The sequence below is a fragment of the Pseudorasbora parva genome, chromosome 21 (genome assembly GCF_024679245.1).
Source record: "Pseudorasbora parva isolate DD20220531a chromosome 21, ASM2467924v1, whole genome shotgun sequence".
Taxonomy (NCBI): domain Eukaryota; kingdom Metazoa; phylum Chordata; class Actinopteri; order Cypriniformes; family Gobionidae; genus Pseudorasbora; species Pseudorasbora parva.
The window spans coordinates 38,857,047-38,869,557 of record NC_090192.1 but is presented as its reverse complement, the minus strand read 5'-3'; the positions used below and the strand labels follow the sequence as shown (position 1 = coordinate 38,869,557).

General features: G+C 42.1%; 1 protein-coding gene across 2 annotated transcripts in view; it reads left to right on the top strand.

Annotated features, from left to right (window-relative positions):
• The window catches only part of LOC137055850 (uncharacterized), a 49,558-nt gene extending 37,767 nt beyond the window's left edge, over positions 1–11,791 (top strand). For both annotated transcript variants that reach the window (XM_067429749.1, XM_067429748.1), the window contains exons 15-20: positions 65–249; positions 2,255–2,394; positions 8,015–8,260; positions 8,368–8,530; positions 11,017–11,119; positions 11,204–11,791. In XM_067429749.1, the coding sequence (XP_067285850.1) occupies positions 65–249; positions 2,255–2,394; positions 8,015–8,260; positions 8,368–8,530; positions 11,017–11,119; positions 11,204–11,307 (941 nt within the window). In that variant the 3' untranslated portion in view covers positions 11,308–11,791. The remainder of the gene's footprint in view (positions 1–64; positions 250–2,254; positions 2,395–8,014; positions 8,261–8,367; positions 8,531–11,016; positions 11,120–11,203) is intronic.
• The last annotated feature ends 720 nt before the right edge of the window (positions 11,792–12,511 follow it).

Below are 12,511 nucleotides of genomic sequence, written 5' to 3'. Positions count from 1 at the left end.
CAAAACATTCCCCCCCCCCCCCCCCCCAGTCATTAATTACCTTTGTTTTCTCTCTCTCCCTCAGATTTCTCCGAAACCTGTGAAAGCAGCTCTGGCTCCATGTCTGTGTCTCGCTGTCAGCTCTTTGAGGCTGGTTTTCCAGCTGATGTCTTACACCTCAATGATCCGCGCTGCAAAGGAACGGTCCGGAATGGCAGAGTGGAATTCAATTTTAATAATGATGAACACATTTGTGGTACAAATCTTGTGGTAGGTTTAACCATGTATAATCTATTCAAATACACCATCCTCAGACTTGAAGTCCTGCACGGGTCAGATTTAGTAAATCCACACCAGCCCATTCCCAACCCAAAGAAACCGCATGAAGTGTGCACCATAACTGAGGCGTGTACACAACACACACAAGCTTTCGCGTTAAACAGACTGGAGACCCAAAACAGACTTAATGTTGCCGCTAGCTTTAGATAGAAAACATTTTTTGTGTGAAAATGATTTGTTGAAAAGCAAAGAACAGCAGCCCTTTCAACAGAAACAGCCAGAGAGGGAGAGAGCTTGTGCATGTATGTGTGTGTGTGTGTGTGTGTGTGTGTGTGTGTGTAAAAAAAGGCGCTGTATGGTTGCAGCAACTGAGCTATAGCATAATAATTAGTGATGGGAAGTTTGGTTCTTTTCCGCGAAACGGTTCTTTCGGACAGTTCGTTTGAATGATCCGGTTAAATAAAACGGATCACCGTTCTTTTACGTCTTTACGTAATGACGTCATTTCTATCATCACGGCGGATAAAAATACATTCAAACACAAAGTATTTGTAATCAAAACTTAGTATAGTAATAGTTATTATTGACATCATCATCTTGGATACATTGTTTCATTTATGTTTTGCAAAAGCACTCAATACAGCCACTGTCATGCAAACATTGATGTTTTACACGGATTAAATAAACTCCTCAGCGCTGATTTGAGACGCAAACCGTTTAGAATGATTCAGTTCGATATGGTGAACTGGTTCGACCGGTTCACTATAAAGATCCGGTTACAAAGAATCACTAAATCGGACATCACTAATAATAATACTCATAGATCTAGCCTATGTGACATAGTTGTGCATGATTTGGCAATAGGGGACAGTGATATGCTGGTGAAAATCGAGCTGACTCCCTTATTTTTTGATTTTGTATGTTTAAAAAATATTGTGAGATCGGGAGGTGCGAGAAATATGCTGGGCTCGTCTTGTTTTTCAGCTCACATGCTGCGAGCCACAACCATACGAACATCCACAATGTCCACGCGAGAGAAAAACGTCGTCTGCAAGCTCCTATGACAGAAAAAATCACACTGTGTAGCGTTACGCCCTGCACCCGGCTTTAACATTTAATGTGGATGTCGAGTGTGACTTAAGCCAGATGGTCTGAACTTATTATTAGTTTCTGTTATTGGTATCAATACTCCTAGATGACCAATACCAGCTTTGGGATTGCCTGATACATGATAATTATCTGCAAAGTATTGTAATCTGAGCACAGTGTTAGCCTATAATGTTATGAGCCAACTCTCTCACCTGCTCTGTTTTCCACTGTTTCTCCTCACACAATAATTCAATTCAATCTCTAATCGTTGTTCTGTCTAATCCTGGTCTGTCTATTATTGTGTGTCATAATTGTATGGCTGTGGTCTGCCATAGGAGTATTAATAAACATTTATAATTTCCTCAGCGTCCAAACCGTCATTGCGATCCATTGTTTTCCTATTGTTGAAATTCACTGTACTTTCTCTCGTTATGTCACTTCCGGTTTGCACATTTTTAGATGCGGAAGTAAAATTTCTCACAAAAACGACTCAAAAAGCCTTATTAGCATATTTACTAGTATATTTTAAAGAAAATCTAAGTCCTACATTATTTTTCTATACACTGTCTCACTGGAGTCTCTAACCTGCAATATGCTCTTTAAGCCCGCCCACCAACTCTATACACGATGTGATTGGCCTGACCAGAGGTTGGGTTTTCCAGCTCACAATCCAACGGAGAGCTGCAAGACTAGACAAATTAGATTTGCTGCCACTAGGGTGCGTCTAGATTTCTAGGCTAAAAAACATAAAAATGTTAATAAATGATAATTTAGGTAACTATAATCGTGATATGAAATTTTCATACTGTTCCATCCCTAATACACACACACACACACCCACATTATATATATATACCTTGAATTAAATTTAGGCTAAATTACTAAATGTTATATTTGTTGTCCACAGGCTAATGGCACCCACTTCATCTATGATAACTTTAATCTGCGGACACCAAGGTCAGAGAAAAGCATGAAGCTTTCTGTCAGCTGTGTTTATCCTCAAACACAAACATTTTTCATGAATGTGGAAAACAACCCATTGGAGAGGTGTGAGTCAAATATACTTCAGCCTATATATATATGTGTGTGTGTGTGTGTGTGTGTGTGTGTGGGTGTCCTCATCGAAAATTTAAGCTTCAAGAAAGATGCAAGCATGAACTGTTTTACAAGTCCTTGGAATTGTTCCCTAGCTTTGTCTAATGAGCTTGAGAATCAGAGCCATAACCAAATGATTCTGAGTGGTTTTGAGAACCAGATTCCTTGAAAAGATCTGACTCAAAAGAACAACTTGCTTACAATTCACATTCACACATCACTATATCTCTGATCAACTCTTATGGAACTACCAAAGAGAGCTAGTGCATATGATATTGGGTATATTCCCTAAACAAAACATGACTTTAGAACATTTGTCAAGAGTCAAGTCACCAGTATTTAAATAGCGCTATAAACAATTACAGATTGTTTCAAAGCAGCTTTAGCAAAAAATATGCATTTTGGCTGATGTTCAGATAAAATAAGTTCAGTGTTGATTCAGTTCAATTCTAAAGAGTGTTAATTATTAATCTATAAAGCAGTTCTATAAAAAAAAAATATTTCATCATCCACCTCAGTTCAGTTCTCATCAGCATCAACAGCATCAGTACAGATCAGTAAGTGAAGGTTCTAACGTCATTTAGGGAGATGCACCCCCCCCCCCCCCCAAAAAAAAAAAAATCTCATAAAAGCAAATCTCTGCCCTTATCCACTTCTGTTTCTCTTCCTGCCTGGCATTCTGAATGCAAACATTTAACATTACAGCACGCTAATTCAGAGGCTGCCACAAGCACTTTCTGCTCGGCCAACAACAGTGAAAAGAATAGCTTCACTGCTTCCCCAACTTTCATGAGCTGTGGTTAATGTGTATTAACTATATAGTTAACCATATGTAGTTAACTCCACTACCCAGGCTAGAAACAACTATTCCAATTTTCTTTACTGTACTTCCTTTCAGCCGTGGCTCCGCTGTATGAGCTACACCAAAATATTCATCCAAACATGGACCTCTACATACACTGAATTATTAATAAATTATAAATGTGTTCGGCATTCTGCAGCAGGCACGTTTCTCACAGTTACTGCTCTTGGTTACTGAAGCACTGAGACTGGCAAAAGCAGCTTTCAAATCCTCATTACTCATCTTGCTGGACCTGTCTGCTGCTTTTGACACAGTTTACCAACAGATCCTTCTGTCAACTCTAAAGATGGGCATCTCGGGAACTGCTCTTCAGTTGTTCAAGTCTTACCTCTCAGGTAGTTCCTGTCACATTACAACTAAAGAAAACTGAGGTGAAGACTCATGTGTGCAAGAAATGTGATGTATTATTACAAAGAATAAAACATAAAAACAAAACAAAACTCACGAGGGGTTGTACAACGATCCGACAAAGACTGACAAACACAAGGAGCTTATAAAAGGGGACAAATCAGGCAGGGAATGAGGGAACACAGGTGGGGCAAATGAAACCAGTAATGAGATAACAAGGGGGAGGGATCAGACAATGATAGAAGCACATGGACACACTAACAAAACCCACATGCGCACACAAGACAGGACAGGCATGTGACATTACCTCCTCCTTAAGGAGCGGCTACCAGATGCTCCACTAGGGATGGGAGGGACAGACCAGGGAGACACGGGAGGAACAGACCAGGGAGGCACGGGAGGGCCGGGCCAGACCAGGGAGGCACGGGAGGCACGGGAGGGCCGGGCCAGATCAGGGAGGCACGGGAGGCACGGGAGGGCCGGGCCAGATCAGGGAGGCACGGGAGGGCCGGGCCAGACCAGGGAGACACGGGAGGGCCGGACCAGGGAGACACGGGAGGGCCGGACCAGGGAGACACGGGAGGGCCGGACCAGGGAGGCACGGGAGGGCCAGACCAGGGAGGCACGGGAGGGCCAGACCAGGGAGGCACGGGAGGGCCAGACCAGGGAGGCACGGGAGGGCCAGACCAGGGAGACACGGGAGTAAAAAACCAGGAAGGCACGGGAGGGACAGACCATGGAGGCACGGGAGGGAAAGACCAGGGAGGCACGGGAGGGACAGACCAGAGAGGGCCAGGAGGGACGGACCAGGGCGGGACAGACAAGGGAGGGGTAAACAAGGGAGGGGTAAACAAGAGAGGAACAGACAAGGAAGAGGTAAACAAGAGAGGAACAGACAAGAGAGGGGTAAATAAGGGAGGAACAGACAAGGGAGGGGTAAACAAGGGAGGGGTAAACAAGAGAGGAACAGACAAGGGAGGGGTAAGCAAGGGAGGAACAAGGAAAACAAAAAGTTCAGGAGGCCATGGTGGTCCACAAAGTTCAGAGAGACGTGGTCAGTGCAGGATGCCAGGGAGGCACGGTCAGTGCAGGATGCCTGGGAGGCACTGTGAGAGCAGGATGCCTGGGAGGCATTTCCCAGCAACATCTACCGGCACAGAGTCCACCGGAACTGGGACCACCGGAATACGATCCACCAGAGCTAGATCCACCGGACTTCGATCCACCGGACTTCGATCCACCGGAATTCGATCCACCGGAAGTAGATCCACCAGAACAGGGACCACCGGAACTGAGATGCCCGGAATGGTCATTTTGCAAGCACAATCTTGCAAAGACTGAACTACTTGTGGTCTCAACCAACCCAGCACTTCATCAAAATTTCTCCATTCAGCTAAGTTCAACCATAACTCCGTCCAGGACAGCCAAGAACTTTGGAGTTGTAATTGATGACCAGTTAAACTTCATTGACCACATTACTGCACCAGCCCAGTCCTGCAGATTTGCCTTTGTATTAGCAAAATAATTTAACTCTGTCGCTTCACTGAATAAGAGACAAACATTAGCCAATTATAATTATAAAGGTTTATTTCTTGCAAGAAAGAGCCACAGTCAACGCAGTCATCAATGCCTGCATCGAGTGTGAACCGAAGACACAACAGAAGTCACAATCTCTTATACCCCCATTGTCAAAACAATTCCTCTCAGTAGTTTTCCACACATAAGAGTGTTAAACACAGCACAGAAGTGTTCTGCATAGCAGAGACACATATTAGCTCCTGTATGAATGCAAGCACACTCTTAATAATCAATTTTCTTCATCAGCAAATATAATTTTCCCATAACACCTTATACAACATTAAGAAGATTAGACCCTTCCTATTAGAACAGCCGGCACAAATCTTGTTCTCTCCAGACTGGACTATTGTAATGCTCTTCCAGCTGGCCTTCCAGCATGCACTATCAAACCTTTGCAGCTGATCCAGAATGCAGCGATGAGAGTGGTCTTTAACGAGCCAAAGAGAGTGCACGTCAAGCCTCTCTTCATCAGTTTGCACTGGCTGCTCAAATCAAATTCAAGGCACCGTTGCTCGCCTACAAAGCAACCACCAGCTCTGCACCAGTATACCGAAGCTTGCTTGTTCAGACTTACACATCCTCCAGAAGCTTACATTCTGCATGTGAACGGCACCTTGTGGTGTCATCCCAAAGAGGCATGAAATCACTCTCACTGACCTTTTCCTGGATTGTTCCCACCTGGTGGAACAACCTACCCATCTCAATTTGAGCAGCCAAGTTGGTAGCCATTTTCAAAAAACATAAGACACATCTTTTCCAGGTGCACCTGACCAATAAAGACTAGCACTAAACCATCCAATTAAATTTTCTTTTTGTTTATAAAAATAAATAAATAGCTTGAGTACTGTGCTCGATTAACTGAGACTTCTTACAGCACTTGCATGCTGTTGCCCCTTTTTGTTTAGTTGCTTCTATTGCTCTCCTCTTTTGTAAGTCACTTTGGATAAGCGTCTGCTAAATTATTAAATGTAAATGCATGTTTTATTATAGCTCTACAAGTCACCTATAAAATTCCATTGTAAATCTGGGGTGAAAAATGGAACTGCAGCGCATTCTCATAGAGAGATATTGGGGCAGATTTCTAGCTGACCTGCTGTCACAGGTGTGTGGTGCAGAGATGAGGAGGCCCAGGACTTCCAAACAGATGGAAGGCTTAATTCAAATAAAGGCTTAACACACCACTAACATAACGTGAGACCGGACAACAAGTAACTGAACAAGGAGGAACTTAAATGCAAACACTGATGACAGACATAACAAGGGGCACAGGTGACACAGATGATGATTAACTAAACATAGCTGAACAGAACTAAACTAACGAGGGTGACCATGGAAACAAATAAGTAGTGGGAAACTAGACAAAGGAACGTGACAAATGAAGGTAAAACACAACCAAATCAGACTGGACATGTGACACCTGCATATTTTCACGTAGTGTTACCTCAGGGAAAATATATCTTGTTGTCATGTAAGGGCCCTGTTCATGTTGGACAGACATTTTAATGGCAATTTGTGTCTGTTAAGAGGCACAAAGACACCCTTTACGTTTATGCCCATAACTGCCATTTTAGCTGAGTGGGGGCTCTGGACATTAACTGTAATAGCTCTGTGTTGCAAGTGCCAATCCGGTTCATTTTTTTTTCTATAGAGTGTACTCACAAAGGTATAATGATCAAGATTAGATCAAGAGTTGTCCTTTAATGTCATGGATGTTGTGGCGGGGCTTACTCCAGCCATGTACTCAAACCTCCTGCAGGAGTACATTTAGAAAGTCATTGCTGCAGCATCCTATTCAAACTTCTACAAGCTCCAAATTGTTCACACAACTGTAACAAATGCAGGCACATGCTTTCAAAAAGCAGCTCCTGTCGGACTTCTTTAAACAATAATACTGCCTCAGCAGAAACCCGCTCTTAGCTCCACATACAGTAGGGAGAAGTGTTCCAGGCCAGTTCCTGCAGGAGGCCGTCAAATATCACCGCTGCAGCAGTGTTCATACATGACTCCAGGTTGATAAACAGTTTCCTCGTGTTCCGGCGTATATTTTTTAAACTATTGTTCACTCCTTTTGGGGTCCAAAATTTATTAAGCTATTTTTGGGGGGTATATCAGATCTCAAGTTGGAACCCCTCATCAGCAAGCCAAATAAGTTTAACCTAATATCTTAAAATTCTATGGGAAAACAAATGTGTTAAGTTTAGTTCCTAAACATAATTTAAGGAGGAGCAAGCCTATCTAATCTTCCAATCAACAGCCAATAGCCAGAGTATATAAGCAGCTACTTACCTCTCCTCAGTCTCAGCTCTGGTCAGCGAATGAACACGGTGTTATTATGATTCAGACACCGTCAAAAGTCAGAATTCAGATTGGCATGAGTAGCATTCAAATAATTATCCAGCTTCTTTTGCTTGAAGATCAATTTAATGTATTATTATTATTATTATTATTATTGTTATTAAATAGGAAAAGGATATATACTGATTTGAATATTCTAAGTGTTATTAACTGGCTAGATTTGAGATCGTCATAGATGTGAAGGACTATAATGTGTTAAGAAAAAAAACATGAGTATTGACTATTTTAATTACACTTTTATGTTGTTATTGCATCATTTTTGAACCTTGAAAATTTCCCCTTTTGTGTTTTATGAAGTAAAAAAGAGTCATAGTTCAGAATTTCGTAGTTTAGAATGACATGTAGAGGAGTAAATGATGGCAGAAATAAAAATATTGGGTTAACTAATCATATAAGCATAAAAACAACTTTTTTTTCCAATTTCATCAGCATTGTGCACAGGACTCTTCCCGCTGGTGAAGACAGATATCGGGTCCGGATGATTCCATATCAGGATGAGGAGTTTATCCGGCCCTTCACTGGTAGAGTGGATGCAGAGCTCGACCAGGAGATGCATGTGGAAGTTCGTGTTGAGGGGGTCGACAGCCGCCAGTTTGCCCTGGTGATGGACACGTGTTGGGCTACACCTGAGAATGATCCTGATTACAGCCTCCGCTGGGACCTCATCCGTTCAGAGTAAAGCTCTGCTTTTTTTAGGATTGCCTGAGATACTTTATGTCTGTGTTTCAAGATTAAAGCACAGTATTCAATTTTTGTCAAAATATCATTATTGATATTCTCAGGTGTCCCAATCCAGATGACGACATAGTGAATCTTATGCAGAACGGCGTCTCCACATCCAGCCGTTTCTCTTTTGGGATGAAAATTGACACTGCAAAATCCACTAAGCTTTACCTGCACTGTGTTGTTCACCTTTGCCTTGTGTCAAGCAATCGCTGCTCAACGGTGAGTTTACAAAACCTTTCATAATGATAATGTAATTGACCAGTTGGTAACACTTTATAATAACCTTCAGTTGTAAGTCATTTTTAAGTGGTTTGCTAATTATGAACTAATCATTTACAAAACATTCATAATTATCAAGTGATATGCTAATATTTTATGTATATTTTGTAAATTCTGTTACAAGTAATTTACAAGTAATTAGTAAATAATTAACTAATCTTTTATGAACGCATAGTCATGTTTCGTATCACTTATATGAGTGATGTTTTAATTATTTTATGTATTTTTGTAGATTCAGTTATAAGCAATTTACAATTGATTAGTTAACGATGAACTAATAATTTACAAAACATGACTATGCATTTCATAAATGTTAATAAATTGTTAAATTTGAACTGTGTGACGAATCTGACGATGATTGACAGGGCAGTTAAACGGTGACGGGATGCACGTAACTAAGCGACAGAGTCCGTTAAAGATGGCAAAGTATTTTAACATGCAGGCTTTTCTGCTACACAACTTAAAAGTATATACCTTGTCTTCACAAAAAGAGTACATACTTTTAGGACGTAGTATAAGTAGGCGAATTGGGATGCAGCATAGGTCACAGGGGCTGAACTCAAAACACAACTGTACACAAGAGACAGGGCATACATGTAACATTACGCCCCCTACGAGTAGGCACGTCCTTGTGCCGTAACAGTTACATCAGAGGAGGGTGGGAGGGGGCTCTGGAGGAGGGCGTGGAAAAAAAGGGGAGACAGAAGGTGTGTTCAACATCGGCTGCGGCTGGATGCATGTTATCGCCGAGAGTAGCCGAGTACAGGCGGGGAGGAGCTGCAAACGGAAACATGAAGTCGGACACTTTCTACCTCCCGCAGTGATGCTTGCACTGCGTTTGCAAACTTTATCACAGCTGAAGTTATATAAATGCAATATTTCTCAAATACACAGATGTTTCAAATGACATTTTCATTCAATACTTAATGTACTGCTTAATAAAGCGTCTTTTTGGACGAGATTAAAGTTCAACATATAAACCTACACTATCAATGAAGTGTTGTCAACGGTTTTTATCAGTTTTAGCTTGATAAACATGACAATATAACATCGCGACTACATGAAAAGAGGTTTAACTTTTATAAGTAAATGATTTGTGAGCATTAGTGCTGCATCAGCCGGCTGCTCTCGAATCGCTCTCGCTGTACTTTTTTGACATACGTCACAGTCACGTGCCATCTGCGCTGTCTCAAGTCAGACAAAATTTCTAACCCACATGCACTGCTTCAAGTCTGCCGCCGATCGGTCTGCGCATCGCTGGGTGAAGTCGAACAAGCCTAAAGAGTCCAAAACAAAGAAAACCAGTCCAACCGAAAAGGGAAGTCCATGGGGGCGTGGAAGGAGGGAGGAGCCAGTGGGGAGCCTGGAGCAAGAGCCAGATGGTCCAGAGACCAGCCACGATGAGGCCCCAGGGCGGAGTCGGAGGAGGAAGGAACCATGGGGTCGACGACATGGTAGGAGACACCCTGGGACGACCGACAAGGAAACAGCCACTGATGGAGACCTTGGAGGAGCAGCTGGGTCAATTAGCCCACACGAAACCGGAGGCCCAGGAGACCGAGGTGGAGCCATGGCGACGAGCGTCCGAGGTGGAGCCAGACAACCGCAGGACAGAGGCTGAGCCGGTGGGACCAAGGATGAAGGCGGACGAAGCCCAAGGTGGAGGAAGGACGACGACTGACCAAGGCGGCGCCGGAGAGACGAGGAAGCCCGGAGAAGCCGTTTGCCCGAGGGTGTCCGGTGGAACCGAGGGAGGGAGGAGCCAGGGCATAGCCGATGTTTCGACGGGCCGTGGTGGAGTGTAGGGGGAAGAGACCAGCAGTGATGACAGGAGATCCTCTGGGCGAGACGCCACTGCTGGACAGACATCTTGAGGCGTATCAACACTGCTTGTGGGAGGAGCAGAGGGGATGATGGACAGCAGTGTGGTCGAGGCAGAAGGGCTGGTAGACAGTGACGGAGGAAGAGGGAGGGTGGGTGGAAACTCTGAGGGCACAGGAGAACCGTGGAACACTGAAAAAGGAGTTACTGGTGAGACAGGGGTTGTGGGAGAGTACAGTCAATAAAGTCCGCCTCGAAGATGTTACGCAGTTCCTCGAGATGGCCGCCAGAGGTCCTCATCACATCCACTGCGGCGGGCTGATGGGTGGGGCTCCTGTCCCAACCCTCAAGCTACACGAGGACTCCCTCCACGACTTGTAACGGAATTTACAAAACACAAAATGTTAGCATATCACTTGAAAATCATTTATGAATGATTTGTAAAAGATTAGTTCATCATTAATAAACCACTTATAGATGACTTACAACTGAATGTTATTATAAAATGTTTTTGCTGCTCTCTGTAAACTCTCCTTAGTTCCATGTTAGTTCAGTGATATTTAACAGGGATTCACACAGCTGGATGTTGCTCTTTCCTCCATCAGGACTGTGCCTCTGGACACCAGCGGAGAGAGGGCAGGTCTCTGGACTTCCATGACAGTGCTTCCATATCCATGGGTCCTCTGGTGTGGTCTGGAGGGAACACAGGTGAACATTTCATTCATTTTAATCATTTGTAATAAAGGTTTCTGATGATTTCTGATTCCATTGCATTATATTCCCTGTTCACAGATAAGATGGTCCCAGACGGATATTATGTATCTGAGGCTTCTTGTCTTTGTGCTTCTCTGATGCTGTTCCTTGTTCCTCTGATGAGTGTCCTGGCACACTTTTAGTTTAGTCCCACAAAGCAAAGCGCAACACGCATATTGTCTGAATTATATTTTAATGAATGTGGCACTGATGCCACACTGATTTTGGGTCTTTAATTATTTTCTTATTTATTGGTCTTAATGCATACAAAATGAATTACTTAATCATTTACCTGAATTGTTATATACTAAATCTTATTTTAATCAAGAGAATGTGCTAAAATAACAAAGACAGTCAGATCCATGTCATCCCTGTTTTCCGGTTCCTCTCAATTTAAATATGAATACACTTATGTTGCAGCTCAAGGAAGTATTTCTAAAAGACAAAGACAGGTGATTTGGGCCATGAATAAGGTACAAAATAAGAAGTAAACAGTAATACCTCAGTGAGAGATTACATGAAGACATTAACTTGAAGTCTATTTATATATTTGTATCCATCTCTTAAAGGAGTAATTTGATTAGTCAAGATGTAATGTTTTAGAGTGCCACACACCAGTTAGAGTTAGCATTCAAATTCATTTACAATTAAAACAATATTCCCTAGAAAACATTTTTTTTTTGTTTTATTCATTTTAATTAAAGATTACAAAATAATATGACAGGGACTTGATGATGCATAAGTATAACCCACGCAATAATACAGTTTGATTAGTAGGGAATGTGGCTTTATTTGCTTTAAGTAATAAAGAGAATAAATGTGTGATTTATTTCCGCTAACATTTTTTAAATATATATATGTAATGATGGTACTATAACAAGCATAAGAAGTGTAATTCTGTTGAAAAAGTTTGAAGTTTGGTTTTGAACACTGGGGTGTTGAAGTGTGCACTGTTTTAGCCGGGTCTTTTGTTTTTTGTGGTATCTTTATCCACACATGTAACATTGGTTGATAACATAACTGCAATAAAGTAATAGCCTTGTTTTATATCTTTTATATCTTTTAGTCTTTTACATTTATCTTGAACCGTATCAGTATTTACCATATCATACAGAATTATTCTTTTTTAAAGTGCCATGGGAAGTCAAACTAACTTTACTTAACATTTTCTTATATTTTCTTATATTTCCTTCACAGTTCACCAAGCTCTTAAAGGGACACTCCACTGGTTTTTCATATTATACTATGTTATTCCCTTAACTAAGAAGACGAGTTGATACATACCTCTCTCTTCTCAGTGCGTGCACTTTATCGCTCTGATGTGCGGTGACATTTTGATAGCACTTA